Raw genomic sequence first — 18,133 nt, 5'->3', positions numbered from 1 at the left:
CTTGTGCCAGTGAAAGCGTTTAGTGTTGTCCAAGCCTGTGTTACCTGATCTCCTGCTATCCATATTGACTACGAACCTTGCCGCCTGCCCCGACCTTCTGCTACGTCTGACCTTGCCTCTGCCTAGTCCTTCTGTCCCACGCCTTCTCAGCAGTCAGCGAGGTTGAGCCATTGCTAGTGGATACGACCTGGTTGCTACCGCCGCAGCAAGACCATCCCGCTTTGCGGCGGGCTCTGGTGAACACCAGTAGCCACTTAGAACCGGTCCACCGGCACGGTCCACGCCAATCCCTCGCTGACACAGTGGATCCACAACCTGTAAGCCGAATCGTGACATTTGTAGTATTAAAATAACACCCCTAAAGTAGTTTTAGCACATTAGTGACACTGTCTGTTTGCTATTGTTTAAGTAGATTTTCTGGTTGATAATGATGAATTTAAAGAGGGTGTAGTAAAACTGGTGTTACACACAAAATCTAGTTTATGTGGCAGTCTATCAGCTACTGGCAAGACAGACTTGCCATTTTTGTTTTTGCAAGTTGTTCTATTCATTTCCTAGCAGCTTTGTTCTCATGTTTCTGCCCGCACTAAGCCTTTCATTATGTGACTGTCAAATGTCTGCCACATGCGTGAAGAATTAGGAACTGGTTATAGTAGATGGATCTTAAAAATAAAAGTGTAGTTTTCATATTTTTGCAATCATGAAATAACACGCATGCTGTGTTGTCAAGTTATGTCAATTCACTCAGCATGTGAGAATCATCAGCGTGTAAGGGAGCAGTGGATGGTTATTGGCTTTTTATAGCTCATTTGGATGTTTAAATGAACACTGTCAGATTCAAAAACTTTTTATATGTTCTACATCATGGCAAAACATATACTTCATAAGAAAATTTTATTTCCTTTTCATAGAAATCATGGCTTATAAAATCATGGCTTTGTCCAAGCTGAAGCTCAGGCATGGACAAAGTCCAGTTTGGCTGGGTTCACGCTACGTTTTTGTTATACGGGGACCAGATCCGGCTGGGAGATGTGAAAACCGGGCGCTCCCATATCCCATTCATTTGAATGAGCCGACCGGAGTCAGATAGTGACTCCGGTCGGCTCATTTTTGCCCTGTATCCAGTTTTCTGACCGCACCTAAAACTGCAGTAACCAGCTGGATCTGGTCCCTGTAAAGCGAAAACGTAGGGTGAACCCAGCCTAAGTGAGGGTGGGCTAGCACTCCTGTGTCTGATAGGGCAGGAGAGTGCACAAAGTAGTGCTATCACACAGAAGAGAGCACAGAGGAGTCCTGTCAGACAGGAGTGAGCACAGAGGAGTACTATCAGACAGGAGAGACTACAGAGGAGTGCTATCACACAGGAGAGAGCACAGAGGAGACCTGTCAGACAGGAGAGAGCACAGATGAGACCTGTCAGACAGGAGAGACTACAGAGGAGTCCTGTCAGACAGGAGAGAGCACAGAGGAGTCCTATCAGACAGGAGAGAGCACAGAGGAGTACTATCAAACACGAGAGAGCACAGAGGAGTACTATCAGACAGGAGAGAGCATAGAGGAGTACTATCACACAGGAGAGAGCACAGAAGAGTCCTATCAAACAGGAGAGAGCACAGAGGAGTCCTATCAGACAGGAGAGAGCACAGAGAAGTACTATCAGACCGGAGAGAGCACAGAGGAATACTATCAGACAGGAGAGAGCACAGAGGAGTACTATCAGACAGGAGAGAGCACAAAGGAGTACTATCAGACAGGAGAGAGCACAGAGGAGTACTGTCAGACAGGAGAGAGCACTGAGGAGTCCTATCAGACAGGAGAGAGCACAGAGGAGTACTATCAGACAGAAGAGAGCACAGAGGAGTGCTATCAGACAGGAGAGAGCACAGAGGAGTCCTATCAGACAGGAGAGAGCACAGAGGAGTACTATCAGACAGGAGAGAGCACAGAGGAGTCCTATCAGACAGGAGAGAGCACAGAGGAGTCCTATCAGACAGGAGAGAGCACAGAGAAGTACTATCAGACAGGAGAGAGCACAGAGGAGTCCTATCACACAGGTGAGAGCATAGAGTAGTCCTATCAGACAGGAGAGAGCACAGAGGAGTACTATCAGACAGGAGAGAGCACAGAGGAGTCCTATCAGACAGGAGAGAGCACAGAGGAGTACTATCAGACAGGAGAGAGCACAGAGGAGTCCTATCACACAGGTGAGAGCATAGAGTAGTGCTAGCCCACCCTTGCATAGTTACTAAAGTTCCTAATGATACTGTTAGTTGGACCTCATTTAAAGGAATAATCTAGTCTTTTAAAAATTAATGGCCTAGATTAACAGTTTTTATTATTTATTTGACTATGCTACCGAGGGTGTAAAGTTATTGTAGTTCATAATATAGTGTCAGTACCTGTGTTTGATGGTGATCTCACAATTCTTCTGTGATTTTTGGCCCAAAGTTTATTTTTAACAGCATACAAAATGAGTGTCGTCTCAGGTTTTGCCAGATTGCAGTGCAGCAGGGAGTCTGTCTTTGCTTTAATGGGTGGAGCGACTGCAGGGTTAGAGGTAGATCATTCTGCAGTTTATTGTAGGTTTGCCACGGCTGGCGTCACCCTAGTTAGAGAACACTGGTCTACTGCATTGAAGGGAGCACAGGTGTGTCTCAATGGGTAGAGTGGCTGATGTGTGGGAGGAAGAATCATGGGGACTTGTAGTTCGAGGGAGGGAACTCCAACAAGAAATAGCCAGTCCACAAAGAGATAGCCACAGCAGTGTAGCATTCTGTTGAAGATATAGGTCGGAAAATCCTTCCAAAGTATTCTTATAAAGAAAGGCTTAAAGTGTGAATAGGGCTACATTTTTAAGTATTTTGCAGGGGATTTCACCCTTTACAATACGGTGGAAATTGTTTGCATTTGTTTTCTGCTTGAATTCAGCACCAAATAGGACATACTTTGGATTGATCCACATGGATATTATCTGTTGTGTGTATGAAGTTTTCCATTCATTGTAATTCACTTTTTGTTGCAGATTTTGTACCAGGGAATCAAATGTTCCCAAAATAGATAAATGGGTTGCGGATTCCACAAGAACATTAAACATGCTCAATTTTCTGCCAGAATCCAATTCCTCACAGTTTTGCTATAGAACTTGCAACGTATGAACTTAGAAATGAGATTAAAATCAATGGAAGGGTGCTATAAGGTGGTTTTCATATGGAATTCCTTCTAGATATTCAGAGCAAATTTTTTATAGTGTGAACATGGCCTTAGTGTTCTAGTAGTACTACTACTCCAGTATTTGAGTGAAACATTCATTGTTTTTAGGACAGTCAAATAGCTGACTCAGCAGAGATCAGTGTTGCATCAGTACCACTGCCAATATGTGGAGACTGATGCAGAACAGAAGCAAACATTTCATAGTATCAGATTTCTTGACTATTCACTCTTATTAGAATATACTTAGACATCTGTTGTAACACTTACCATAGAATAATCCAGTAAAATGCTAATGCTTTTCACACTAAATACATGTGCAGCTGTGGCTACTGGTGCTACCCATTTCAAGTACGGTATCTCACATAAATGAGTCCATCCCTCACATTTTTGTAAAAAACATTTTATATCTTTTAATTTGACAACACTGAATAAATGCTAATTATTATTGTTGCACTGTGTTGTTGGTTTGTTGCTGGTAGAGAAATCTTTATTGTTGCACTGTGGTATTGGTTTGTTACTGATAGAGAAATCTTTATTGTTGCACTGTGGTGTTGGTTTGTTACTGAAAGAGAAATCTTTATTGCTGCACTGTGGTATTGGTTTGTTACTGGCAGAAGAGAAGTCTTTATTGCGGCAATGTGGTGTTGGTCTGTTGCTGGTAGAGAAGTCTTTGTTACTGCACTATGGTATTGGTTTGTCACCAGTGGAAAAGTATTTATTGCTGCACCGCAGTGTGCACACGCAGTGCAACAGATAGTTTACTACTGGTGGAGGGGTATTTATTTCTAGGGGATATTGCTTTGCATGACAGTATTTGGCACTGCACATTAGTATTTGTTGGTGAGACCCCAGCATCAACATTGATTTGCTGGTGAGGCCCAAGTACAGGCTTGAGAAGCCCTGATCTTAAATGGGCACTGTCACCAATTTTTTTTTTTAATATGTTGTAGTGCTCATGTTGGGTTGGGTGTTATGAGTGACGTGGGGTATGATTAGCTCCGCGGCCATAACAAATTTATTGTTCTGGGGGGGGGGGGGGGCTGCACAGGGTGATAGATGTCAGGGCAAGCTGGGAGTTGTAGTGGTGAAACAGCTGGAGGCACCCTGTGTAGATGAACTAAGGGCGGAAGTCGGCCCCCCCAGCAGGCATCAGTGACGTCTGCCTGCTGGGGAAGACTCCCTGGTAGTGTGCTCACAAAAAGGCATTTTTTTTATATAGTAAAAAAAAAATTTAAAGCAGGGAGGGGTTTAGGGAGAGATGGGCAATAGGCAGGGACAGAAAAAAAAAAAAAGGATGGTGGGAGCTACCCTTTAAAGGAAAACTGTCATATGTTTTTTCCCGCACTAGCCACAGGTACCGGTGCAGCTACATATACAAAAAAAACGATATAACGGGCGAACGGCGCAGCGCATCTGGGCAAGGTAGGACTCAAAATGTTCAGTGTCTCCCGCACTATCCACCGGTACCTGTGGATAGTGCGGGAGAAAACATATGACAGTTTTCCTTTAAGTATCAAATACTGAAGAGAAATCAAAACAATCTAAAACCATTTATTCGAATCTATTAAAAACATCACAATGTGTGGACTTGGAGGTCTGACGTTTTTTATTTTGATAGGGTTGTAGAAATCCACAATGCAGCTGATCTCTGGGGTCCGTCACATCATGAAAAGGAAATGTGGAAGGGTAGGGGATTGATACTACTTGGGAGATCACTTCTTGTTGAATTTTGTCAATTGGAACTTTGAATTAAGTGCCCAGTTTTTTTTTGTTCAGATACAGATCAAAGACCAGGGTCTCAAAGACCACTTGGCTGTAATATATAGTGTTGGTATAGATACTTATATTGCTGTCAGGTGTGGAGGTGAGAGCGAATTCATAAAAGCAATGAAAGATTAAGAAAAGGACATGGAATAAGATAAACATAGCTAACTGTGATGTATAGATAAGATGAATATGCAAGATTGTTCAGTTCAGAGTTTGGCTTAAAAAGACAAGACATCATTTATCCTAGTTTGCAAACAAAGACGTTAAATATATAACATTTTGCACTTACCATGAAATACATGAAAGATAGACACTGTATGTTTGTAGAGATTTAGACTGGTGGGTACTTAAAGGGGTACTCCGGTGAAAACCTTTTTTTTTTAAATCAACTGGTGCCAGAAAGTTAAACAGATTTGTAAATTACTTCTATTAAAAAATCTTAATCCTTCCTGTACTTATTAGCTGCTGAATACTACAGCGGAAATTCTTTTCTTTTTGAAACACAGAGCTGTCTGCTGACATCACGAGCACAGTGCTCTCTGCTGACATCTCTGTCCATTTTAGGAACTGTCCAGAACAGCACATGTTTGCTATGGGGATTTCCTTTTACGCTGGCAATTCCTAAAATGGACAGAGATGTCAGCATAGAGCACTGAGCTCATGAGGTCAGCAGACAGCTCTGTGTTTCAAACGATAAATAATTTCCACTGTAGTATTCAGCAGCTAATAAGTACAGGAAGGATTAAGATTTTTTAATAGAAGTAATTTACAAATCTGTTTAACTTTCTGGCACCAGTTGATTTAAAAAAAAAAGTTTTTCACCGGAGTACCCCTTTAAATTACCCAGCATATTTGGACAATAGAGTGACTCTTTCACACTAAAAGCCAAAATGTAAACCTGTAACATTAGAGGTAATAGGTTAAAAATTGTACTTTTGGGAAGGAAGCAAAGTGTGACCGTATAGTAGTTTTGTGAATCACTGTCTTTATCTGCAAATTCACTGCAATGTATAAATAATATCGCTTCTCTATTGTAGGTAACTAAACATGGAAAACAGCATACAGTGCATGGAAGCCTAACAATTTATTGTGAAAGGATTCTGACAGAAGTGAAGCTACAGAGAGGTTGAAACTATTTCTACAGATATGCTGAAACCAAGTGGACTAAAAATCCCCGGCAGGGGAGCAAAACACTCCAGCCCAGTGGGAAGATCTTCAGCTGGATCTGGTGTTACTAGCAACACCAGCTCTAAAGAAGGTACGTCAATCTATATGTGGATGAATTACATGGGATTTTCCATGACCTGCTCCAGTTTTAAGTTACCAGTTACACACAGATGTTTTTGGATGGTCATAGAAACAGAAGTTTGGTTTCTTATATAAAGGCTAGGGCTACACAGAACTGCAGACTTTAGCTATGTGTCATTTTTCTTCACCTGGGAGGTGACGTTCTTAGATGGGATATTTTAGTGAGCTTTGGGAAATGTTTACGTGAGCTGTCGGGAAAGATACGACATTGCCTTAAGCTGTAAATGTAACACTCATGCAAGGAAACAATAATATGGTTATATACAGGAACCCTCATATATAATACACCAATGATATGTTATGGGCCTGGTTAGTGTAAAATATGTTAGTTTTTTTAAATAAAGCATTTTGTGTGGAATTGCTCCCTTAGGATTTGAAGCTGCAGATTTGATACTGTGTTCAGTGATTTAGTAGTTTACATTGAACACTGCAGCATAAAATCTGTAGCTTCAAATCCTGCTTGGTATGTGCCCCCAGTACACCGTGATGTCCAGCCTGTGAAATATCTCTCATGAGCAGATAGATTTTACTTAATATCTCCTGTTAGAGACAATTGCGCATGCGCAGAGATGGCCACAGGCAATATGGAGTAAAATTGTTCTTCTCGCGAGAAAGATTTTACAAAGTAGAAGAATCTGCACAGAGGGGGAGGTTTACTCTAAAGACCCACTATGCCACTGACTTATATTGCCCACTGCCATCTTTTGAAGATGGTCAGTTTCCCGGGACTGTTGTACCCTCTTCTTACCCTCCCTATCCTGCTCAAGCACACAGATGTTAGGAGCCTCACGTCAGCGGTCACCCACTTTATTTGGCAAGGTAAGCATCCTCGCATAGCTTTGCCGAAGATCATGCTGTGAAAGGCTGAGGGTGGCCTTAATTTGCCCACTGTGAGAGGCTATAACCTGGTATGCTTGTTCAAACATGTGATGGAGGGGCTTCATGGTTCATCCTCTTACTCTAATGTGTCACTGGAACGTGACCTAGCAGCCAAGTGGCATTTGGTGTCTTTACTTCATACAGCTTTCTCGAAGTTACCTCCTTGGGTTAAACGGTCAGTTCTCCTGCGAGATACTATTGTTTCCTGGAAAGAAATCCTCAAGGTTTTTGGCCTCCCCTTTCTCCTTTCCAAAAGGATGCCCTGCTACATCACCCAGAATTCGCGCAAGGAGGTTCCTCCCCTTTGTTATCCCTTTGGAAAGTGATAAAAAGTATGTCATTTTTCAATATCACACAATAACCAAGGTTATTAAGTACATGCCACGTGCTCACCAGTTGTCAAAGGATATTATGTCAATAAATAGACAACATGACACACTATATACTATTTCATTATATATGTAGCAGGAGAATAGTCACGTCGAGACTTCAGAGAAGTACCATATTTGTAGAGCTAGTAGTATCCAATCAGATAAAAATATAAAATATAAAAATATAAACCCATAAGTTAAATATATATACAGTGACCCCTCGACCTACGATGGCCCCGACATACGATAATTTCAGCATGCGATGGCCTCTCAGAGGCCATCGCATGTTGAAGGCAGCATGAACATACAATGCTTTTTTATGTCGGGGTCATCGCATAAACGGCTATCCGGCAGCGCAGACTGCTTCAGCTGCCGCCGGATAGCCGTTTACGGTGCCCCGTGAGCTCCGGTGATGTCTCTTACCTGTCCTCGGGGCTCCGGCACGTCCTCTTCGGGATCCCCTGCATCGTCGGCGCTCTCTATCGACGTCATTACGTCGCTGCGCACACCGTTCCGTCATCCAATAGGAGCGGCGTGCGTAGCGACGTGATTGCGGCGACGGAGCGCACGGATGCCGGGGAAGCAGAGGCCTTGTCGGAGCGTCGGGAACACCTCGGGGATGCGGCGACAGCGATGGACGGCGACATCCCGGGCAGTGGTGACGAGCGGTGATGGTCCGGAGCGGCGGGGACAGGTGTGTACAACTTCCTCTAACAGTGGTCTTCAACCTGCGGATCTCCAGATGTTGCAAAACTACAACACCCAGCATGGCCGGACAGCCAACGGCTGTCCGGGCATGCTGGGTGATGTAGTTTTGCAACATCTGGGGGTCCACAGGTTGTAGACCACTGTCCTATACTTTACATTGCACGAATCCCTCAGCATGCGATGGTTTCAACAAACGATGGTCCATTTGGAACGGATTACCATCGTATGTTGAGGGACCACTTTATTCAGCCAACCCACTAGAAGGAGATATATACTTTTAATAAACCATATTTGTATATTTATGGATAGTAGACACAGGATCACTTAGGATAAACACACCCACACTTATAAAGGACACGCCTTCAATCATGATGGACACACCCATTATTTGAGCAAAAGTTGCTCCAGAGAAAGCCAGGTGGATAGATGGAGGAACGGAAGAAGGTCTCCAAGAAAGTCCTGTACAGCCCTCCAGCACAAGGAGGATGACAGCTAGAGGAAGCTAACAGAGGCGGCCATTTTGATGGACATTTCAAGATGGATCCACCACACTGGATAAAGTACTAAGGAAGAAATCCCAGCTGGTGAGACAAGATTTATGGACATGTCTACATAACCCTCCTACATTATTTACTTATGCTAAGGACTACCTTTACATGAAGATTTCTTGTTTTATGAACTGTCTGTGATGATGTCAAGAAGATTACAATAAATGTATGGGTTTTTATATACAAATATATTTAACAGAAAGAGAAAGGTATCTCGGATTATGAATATTGAAGATTATAGGTGGTATACGCCCGTTGAACTTTTGACCAGGTTTGCTCTACCTAGTTCTCAAATGTTATATGCCAATCAGGTGTACACATTTTGCACTAGCAGGCTCCGTGATCTCACACGGGAATCTCTAACTTACACTTTAGATGCTGTGATGACGATGAGAACTAGGTAGAGCAAACCTGGACAGGATAGGATCGATGCTGAAAGGCATAAGCAGTTCTTCCACAAGTGGAAGCCTTTTATAGTGACGCACTTTAGTGTGCGGGAGATAGCAGCTATTGGCCCTTACTTACAAAGAGTGGAGTGTAGGTTTCTTTGTGGGTTTTTTCCCTATAATTTATTTTCCACAGTATTTACTAAGGTTTCCCTACATTTTCCACTTTCCCTACACTTTGCTTTTTTACACATGCTCTGATCTGTCTGGTTTTCCTCAGCACAAATCCACCACATTTTATGTGGAAACCTTAGTAAATATGTTGCATTTTTGTGAAAATGTCGGGAACATGCCCCTTTTGGAGACCACGCCCCCTTTCCCCCGATGACCACGCCCCCTTTTCGGGTTTTCTTACTGGCGCAGACAGAATTTCTGGCGCAATGCGACAGAATCTGGCGCACAACCCGACAAAACATGTCGGGTTTGCAATAGTAAATGAGGGCCATTATGCGCACCTTCTGCTACACGGAGTGGTACAGTATGGAGGCTCTCAGGGGCTCTTTGGGTTTGCTGGAGTTACCTTGACTTGCTCTAGTCCTTTCTTGTTGGGCTGTGTTGCTCGACTGTTTACTCTCCCAGACTCCCCGGGGTCTGAGTTAGCTGCACTACCCTATGTGTGTACATTCTGTACCATTGGGTTTACTGTTGCTTATTCACTGTTTACTGTGTATTTGTGATTTGACCTCTTGAGCTGTATATGCTTCTTTTGCTTTTTGTTTTGTTTTTCTTTATATTGTTTGGAAAATTCTAATAAAAACATTTGACAAAAAAAAAAGACCCAGGTGTAAGTACCCAAAGGGTTAAACATCCCTGAGAGTGTTTATCTGATCGCTGTGTCTACGCCTTGCTCTGGGCTGGTCAGCTGACCTTGTTAGTTCACCTGTGTGCTGCCTATTTAAACCTGCAATGTGCTTTCAGACCTCGCCTGCAAAAGAGTTTCTCTAGTAGCTAGTGTTTGTATCTGTATTCCTGATCATCTGGTATTTTTTTACTTATTGGCTTGGCATTCTGACCTCTCTCCCGTTTTTGCGGCCTGGCATCTTAGACAACTCCTGGTATTGACTCGGCTAGTAGACATTGACTTATTGTGTGTGTGTTAGATATTATTTCTGTTAGTCTGTGTGCTCCCTTACTGTATCCTGACCTGTGTCTGTATTGTAGTTTATTTTGTTGACAGTGACTTCCATCACATATTTAGGGAGGGACTGTCACCGTGGTTGTCGATCCACTATTTAGGGCCTATAGGCAAGTAGGCAGGGAGTGGGTGAGATCAGTTCTGCACTCTTTCCCTGCCCATTTGTGACATTTTTGCAGGCCCACATACCTGCTTTTGCCTTGCTCCTGCATAATGGAAGCTATGTCTACTTTGGTGGAACAAATGCAGTGCTTGACTCACCTGGTCCAGGATTTAGCTGAAAGACTTCAGCAATTTGAGTCTTCTAAGTCAGGATTAGTCCAGACCTTGACTCAGAGTTTGCAAGATCAGGAGCAGTTAATTCAGGGTTTGTTAGCCAGAATCCAGGAGTTAGTCAGTCCGTACCCAGGTGTCATCAGTTCCTGTCTCAGCTCCCGTGGAGCCGCAAGTTAGTCTCCCGGATTGTTTTTCTGGAAACCGGAAAACATTCAAAACTTTCTGTGAAAGTTACAAGTTATACTTTTGTCTGAGACCTTACTCTTCTGGCAATGAGGTCCAGAGAGTGGGAATTATTATGTCCCTTCTGCAATGGGGTCCCCAGGAATGGGTATTTTCCCGTGATCCAGATGTCCCAGAGTTGTCCTCCGTGGACTCCCTATTTGCTGGTTTGGGACTTTTGTAAGCAGAACCGGACAGAGCTGTGTATGCTCAGCTCAGCTGCGCTCACTTAAAGGGGTACTTCGGTGGGAAAACTTTTTTTTTTAAATCAACTGGTGCCAGAAAGTTAAACAGATTTGTAAATTACTTATATTAAAAAATCTCAATCCTTCCAGTACTTATTAGCTGCTGAATACTACAGAAGAAATTTTTTTTTTTTTTGGAACACAGAGCTCTCTGCTGACATCATGAGCACAGTGCTCTCTGCTGAATCCATTTTAAGAACTCTCCAAAGTAGGAGAAAATCCCGATAGCAAACATATGCTGCTCTGGTCAGTTCCTAAAATGGACAGAGATGTCAGCAGAGAGCACTGTGCTCGTGATTCAGCAAGAATTCCAAAAAGAAAAGAATTTCCTCTGTAGTATTCAGCAGCTAATAAGTACTGGAAGGATTAAGATTTTTTTTTAAATAGGAGTAATTTACAAATCTCTTTAACTTTCTGGCACCAGTTGATTAGAAAAAAAAGTTTTCCACCGGAGTACCTTTAAACAGGGACGTAGACCAGTGGAGGAATACAGTGCTGAATTCAGAAAGTGGTGTGTTACCTCCAAGTGGAACACACCAGCTTTGGTTTTTCAGTTCAGACTGGGGTTATCTGACACAATAAAGGACATGTTACTAACTTATCTCTCACCTGACACCCTTGACCAAGCAATGACATTAGCCGTGCGTTTTGCTAGACGTCTGCGAGAATGCAAACTGGAGTTTCCTTCTTCTACCTCTCCTTTCTTGCTTGACTCTTCTCCTGTTTTTCTTCATCAACATGTGCCTGAGGATGAACCCATGCTGATAGGGTCCGTAGGGTACCCCAGAGGAGCGCAGGAGATTCCGTCAAATCAACGGATTGTGTTTCTATTGTGGACAAAACACACACTTCATCTGGTCTTGCGTCAGGTTGTTAAGGGTCCAGTGGCCCCTCTTAAAAGGGGATTACTGTAAGAAGCCGAAGGGTTAAACATCCCTGATTTGTTTATATGGTTGCTGTGGCTACGCCTAGCTCTGGGCTGGTCAGCTGACCTTGATAGTTCACCTATGTGCTGCCTATTTAAACCTGCAATATGCTTTTCGGCCTTACCTGCGAAAGAGTTTCTCTAGTAGCTAGGGTTTGTATCTGTATCCTGATCATCTGGTATTTTTGACTTCTTGGCCAGGCATTCTGACCTCTCTCCTGTTTTTGTGACTTGACATCTTAGACAACTCCTGGTATTGACTTGGTTAGTGGACATTGATTTATTGTGTATATGTGTGTTAGATATTATTTCTGTTAGTCTGTGTGCTCCCTTACTGTATCCTGAACTGTGTCTGTATTGTAGTTTATTTTGTTGACAGTGACTTCCATCACATATTTAGGGAGGGACTGTCACCGTGGTTGTTTGATCCACTATATAGGGCGGATAGGCAAGTTTGGCAGGGATAGAGGGAGTGGGTGAGATCAGTACTGCACTCCTTCCCTGCCCATAAGTGACACCTGGACAGGCATCACGGTGCACTCAATGCTTGAGAACGCCTTGCGTGCAGCAAGCCACTTAATTTGCATAATATGAAAACCAGCAAAATCAGAGGAACAGAGGCAATCTTAAGAAAAGGGTAAATACCATTGTCATCAGCATCCCCCACACTAGAAGCCTATACCAATAGCTTAGTGTGGGTGATGCTGATGACAGATTCCCTTTAACAAGCGGCAGCAAATTCTTCCTGACTTTCATGCTGGATTCTCAGTTTTATGACAGCTTGTACCGGATAGTCCAAAGAATACAGGCTTCTGAAATAGCAGCCTGTTTTCTACAGGCCCATACACACTACCAACATTCCGTTCAGAATTTTATGAGGAAGTTCTGAGCAGAATCCATTAACTAAGGCTGGCAGTGTTAGTATTAGTCTAAATGCCAAATTTATTAATAGGTGCTTGCCTCATAATAAGTTTGGTGTGCTTTTACATATCTGATAGCTAGGAAAGTTAATATATTGAACGCATAGACATTCTATTAAATAAATGCGGTCCATCATTCACAATAATTTAGTGGCACAGTGTACAATATAATCTGAAGTGATTCATAAATGTAAGCCTTTACCTCTGGCTGTCTAATTCATTTGAAAAGGGCTTTTCTGACAAAAAAATAAAAAATACTCACAAATTACTTGAAAAAAAAAAAGTAATAGTGTACCAGCCAATAAAAACATCAGAATGAGCATGAGAGAAGGAAAGTATAAACATTTTGGTTTGGAGGTGACATTCTGCTATGGATTTCCTACAAGAAGAAACCTCCCCCATTCTCATATTGAATGTCACAATTCTGGTGGATTGTGGGTAAAATATTGTTAGTCTGGCTCTGAACTTACTAACCAGCCTTGGAGAAATATGTGGAAACTAATGTGATGAATGCAGCTTAGTAGGTAACAATTGTCATAATAGAATATTAAGGAGAAGGGTAATGTGATTGTGCATAAAAACTATGGTCTGCCATACAATAGATTCAGTGCTGAAGTCAGTGTTTTTTTGTTGTTGAGGGCAATGTTGAACAAGACCAGAGCTGAGGCTAGCATTTGGCTCACCAACAATATCTCACAACAAATAGTGCTGCATCATTTTGTTCTCTGATAGAATTCAATGTCACTGGGAAAAACTGACCATTGTGTTGATTGTGGCTTCCTGGCTTGTAGATTACAGGACTGTTTACTCACATATATTGCTTTGTATGGCACTATTATATAAAGTTACTCTGTTGGAGATCAGGAGTGGGTATAATGTATGATTTAGTGATATGTTACAAGTAATGGGTTCTCAAAATATCAAAATAGAACCAATTATACAATTGTGTATTTCTTTCTAAATATATTTGATATATTATATATATATATATATATATATATATATACGGTATATATATATATATTTTTTTTTATACACACACACACACATATATATATATATATATATATATATATATATATATATTGTGGCAGTGTGGTAAGGAAAGGGTGTATTTCCCTTGCTAACTCTAGAAAATGCTCCACCTGTGGCCTGATTAATGAGGTATCAGGAAGGGAAAGTGTGTTTAAAAGGAAAAGAAACAGAATAGTTGGGGCTCTCCCTGGGTAACAGCATGTCGCTGTAGGGGGAGACACACGGACCCTGTTGAGGAAACACACAGCGAACTGTGAGCGGTTCAAGAAGTGAAGAAGTGGTGTGAACTGTGAGTAACAGGTTGCAGGGGCACATGTTTTATGCTGGCTGAGGGTAGCTCACCAGATAGTAGTCAAGGCATGCTGATATGTGTAGTCAGTGACCAGACTGTCTAGGACTTTGGTTTGTTCCTGAGATATGTTTTGTTTTACCTGCAACCTGTCTAAATAAAGCTGACAAGGTGCCAGGTGTGCATGAATAACCGTTGTCTGCGGGTTTATTGAGTGGAAACGTGTCCCGTGGCAGTGTCCAGAACGATCCCGGAGCTAATCCCCAAGGAGGAATCCTTACAATATATATATATATATATATATATATATATATATATACACATTGCTCTAAATGCAGTCATGGGTACTTTTATTTACACACATTACTAAAATCATGGTAGCATTGATCATATGGTAGTGACCAATGCACTAGGTGGACCATGGAATTTCACCTTCAATCACAACATGTTTTCATGGCCAGTGAGCTGCATACTTAATCTATACACAATGCCAAAATTCAGCAGAGTAAAGTATTTGGCGGTCGCTAGAACAGTTTGATGGAGGAATATGACTAAGAATGTGTTTTCTGCCTAAATGTCAATTAAAGAATAATGTAATGCTACTGCATACAGTCACATTCTACAAAATGTTGCGGGCATACATTGTTCTTTCGGTCCTGGTTCAGCTTGAAAATGTACCAATGCAAAAAAGTGTGACCCTGTATTGACTCACCTGCAGTGATCTGCTCCTATTTATCACTCTTCCCATGAAGATACCCTGCTCATAGGTTGAATGCATGTGCCAACTCCTGGCCTCGTAAAGTGACAGTGCACCCTCGATGTTCATGACCTCGGCCAATGTCAATGTACCTCAGCCTTTTAAGGACCCTTCCCACAGTGGGCCTGAGGAATTAGGTTCACTTGGCTTCTCCCGTCTGCAATTGGATTTGCTTCTGTTTTTCCTATTTTTTCAATGTATGCACCTGTCTGCTACCTGTTCTGACTTTTGCCTGACTGTCCTTTAAAACCACACCCTGCCTTGACCCATACGCTGATTAACTGTCAATCTGCCTTTTTAATACCATTTCTACTAGTATCTGCTCTTCATCTCTGTGGTAGCTGCTGCTAATGGAGACTACTTGAGGGGTAGTGACCTAGGGAGCCAAGGTGAAAAAGTCCACATCTCATTGCAGAGGTCAAGGGTGGTAGATAGACAGGGACTTGTCCTGAAAGACTAGGTGGGAAGAAGCCAACAGGGAGAGTAAATAAGAAACATATAAGAATGCAAACTAGCTTGTTAGAAACATTTTTCCTGGCTTCTAGTACTTTTTCAAGATGTGACTTATTTCTTATTTCATCATGGGGAATGGAGACCCATGCAGGAGCCGTTTCCTTGACAACTAAGGACTTCTTCCTAGCCTTGCTATTTTTATTCACTCTTACCTAAAGTTGCGTTAAAGTAGTATCACCATTGGTGGATACTCAGTATTGGATTTAAGAGAAACAAAACGTGTCATGTACTAAATCTTCTTCATGATATTTGTTATTAATGTTTTAATAAACTTCGATAGCCGAATATAGATTAGTTATTAAGCAAAAATGTGCCATACAGCTCGGATCAGGATTTCTGCTTTCAGTGAAATTACATTTGGTCTTTCCATTCATATGTTTTCCTAGAGTGAACCTTTTTGTTCTAGTCTGCGACTTTGCATTGCAGAAAGTATGTTCTTAATGCATACTCTCTTTGTTATTGATCCTAGATTGAATTCTCTCTGTTGTCATGGTAACAGTCACAAAAACTCTTCACTATTAGCAGCACACATTTCCGAGCTGTTTCTTTCTAATATTCAGTGTTACAATATGTATCTTCTAGTATACTGAGCTTTCTTTCCAAGCGTATATCCTTTAGTCCCTGAATATGTTAAAGGTAATGTTTAACTCATTGTTGGATTATAGAAAGCAGCAGGGTTATGATTATACTGAATAATACTAGATTTCTTGAATGAGTACCCTATTCCTACATATGGACTTAACTGAGTGGTGTCCTGTGCTCAGCACTTTCCACTATTTACAGTAGCTCTCACTTAAGCAGATGTCCATTCATTTGAAAGGCTGAAGCAGAAAAAAGGTTTGACCAGCCATTAGTTTCTCAGCCTCGGATACCCTGATTCCAGCAGAGTTTTTATTATTTTGCTACACCCTCTTCCTATTCCAGAGATATGGAGCTTTACTGCCCTTTTTGCTGACTAGCCAGATGGGCAGGAACTTTGTTGCAAAATGGGGTGTGAATGCAAGGTCAGAGAGGTGTAAATATGATGCTAAGGGGGTGTAAATTAGTTTGAATATGTGCTTTTGCCATACAGTTATTGAAAGTGTATTGCCACCATTAATCACACCCCCTTAGCCTAGCATTCACAACATTCTAATTCAAATAGCTATCTGCACTGATTACAACCCTCCCATAGCAATTTGCATTGTAACCCCCGATAGTAAAGTGTACTGATTACAAGCCCCCCAATAGCAATGTGCACTGATTACCAACACCTCCCAAGAGCAGTGTGCACCCCGCAATAGCAATGTGTACTGATTAAGCTCCCCCAACAGCAATGTGCACTGATTACCAGCAACCACCCACCCAATAGCAATGTGCACTTATTACCAACCCCCCAATAGTATTGTGCACTGATTGCCAGCTCCCAGAGCCGGACTGGCCTACCGGTATCCGGTACTTTCCGCATTGGACAGCCAAGCACTGTCCGAATGTCGCCTCACGCTAGCATACAAGATCCTGACATTAGTATCAGGACCTTGTATGCAGCGGCCGCAGAGTGGCGGAGCTGAGTGCTATAGGCTCCTAGCCCCGCCACTTACTCCACTCACCGACTCAGCACAGGACGTCCTCGTTATGGCACGGGCAGCGCGATGATATGACGTCATCATGCCACCTGCACAATGACACGAATGTTACTGCGCCGGACAGAATGGCACTGCGTGGGTGCAGTGGAAGGTAAGTTTTTTTTTTTTCTCTTTTTTCTTACATTGAGTGAAGCAAAATAGGGGGGGGGGAGATGTAGCCTGCCTGCCCAAAGGGGGGGGGGGGGGAATCTACCTACCTAATATGGAGTGTGAAAAGGGGGGGAGCCTGTCTATTTAATATTAAAGGGGGGATATATATCCAGCTAATGAGAAATGGGAGTGAGGCAAAGAAGCCTACCTACCTACATAATACAAAGGGGCGTAAAAATTTACCTAGCTAAGATGGGGGGGGGGGACCACATATAAAAGAGGGAGTAATCTACCTGCTGTAACTTCTATATAGGGGCACAAAAGGGGACCTTAGTGCTATATGGGGGCACAAAGGGGGCCTAAATACTGTATGTGGCACAAAGGAGGCCTAACTACCGTATTGGGGCACAGAAAGGCCTAACTATTTCATGGAGCACTGAGGGGGCCTAACTACTGTATGGGGCCACAGAGGGGACCTAACTACTGTGGAGGTCCTATTATATATAGGCACAGAGGGGATCTAACTACTGTATGGGGGCACAAAGGGGCCTAACTATTTTATGAGGCCACAGAGGGGACCTAACTACTGTGGGGGCCTAACTATTATATGTGGGCACAGTGGGGATCTAACTACTGTATGGGGCACAGAGGAGGCCTAACTGCTATAAAGGGGGCACTATTACTATGTGAGGCAATATTGATAGGAAGGTTGTATAGTAGTGAAGATGGTGCTGAAGGGAGGAGCCTAAAATGTTTGACTGGCAGATTCTGCAGTGACAAGTAGAGAAGAGCGAAGTTACAGTGATTCGATTCGTAACGAACTTCTCGGCTCGGCATTTGCTGACTTTAGCCTGCATAAATTAG

The 18,133-nt window shown here is 42.5% G+C and overlaps 1 protein-coding gene across 4 annotated transcripts in view; it reads left to right on the top strand.

Annotated features, from left to right (window-relative positions):
• Positions 1-18,133, top strand: part of CLIP2 (CAP-Gly domain containing linker protein 2) — a 131,124-nt gene that overhangs the window by 23,067 nt on the left and 89,924 nt on the right. For all 4 annotated transcript variants that reach the window (XM_056556434.1, XM_056556436.1, XM_056556435.1 and 1 more), the window contains exon 2: positions 6,015-6,235. In XM_056556434.1, coding sequence (XP_056412409.1) covers positions 6,124-6,235 — 112 coding nt within the window. In that variant the 5' untranslated portion in view covers positions 6,015-6,123. The remainder of the gene's footprint in view (positions 1-6,014; positions 6,236-18,133) is intronic.

The sequence above is a fragment of the Hyla sarda genome, chromosome 2 (genome assembly GCF_029499605.1).
Source record: "Hyla sarda isolate aHylSar1 chromosome 2, aHylSar1.hap1, whole genome shotgun sequence".
Classification (NCBI taxonomy): Eukaryota; Metazoa; Chordata; class Amphibia; order Anura; family Hylidae; genus Hyla; species Hyla sarda.
The sequence above is the reverse complement of the archived record's forward strand: the minus strand, read 5'-3'. Positions and strand labels throughout refer to the sequence as shown.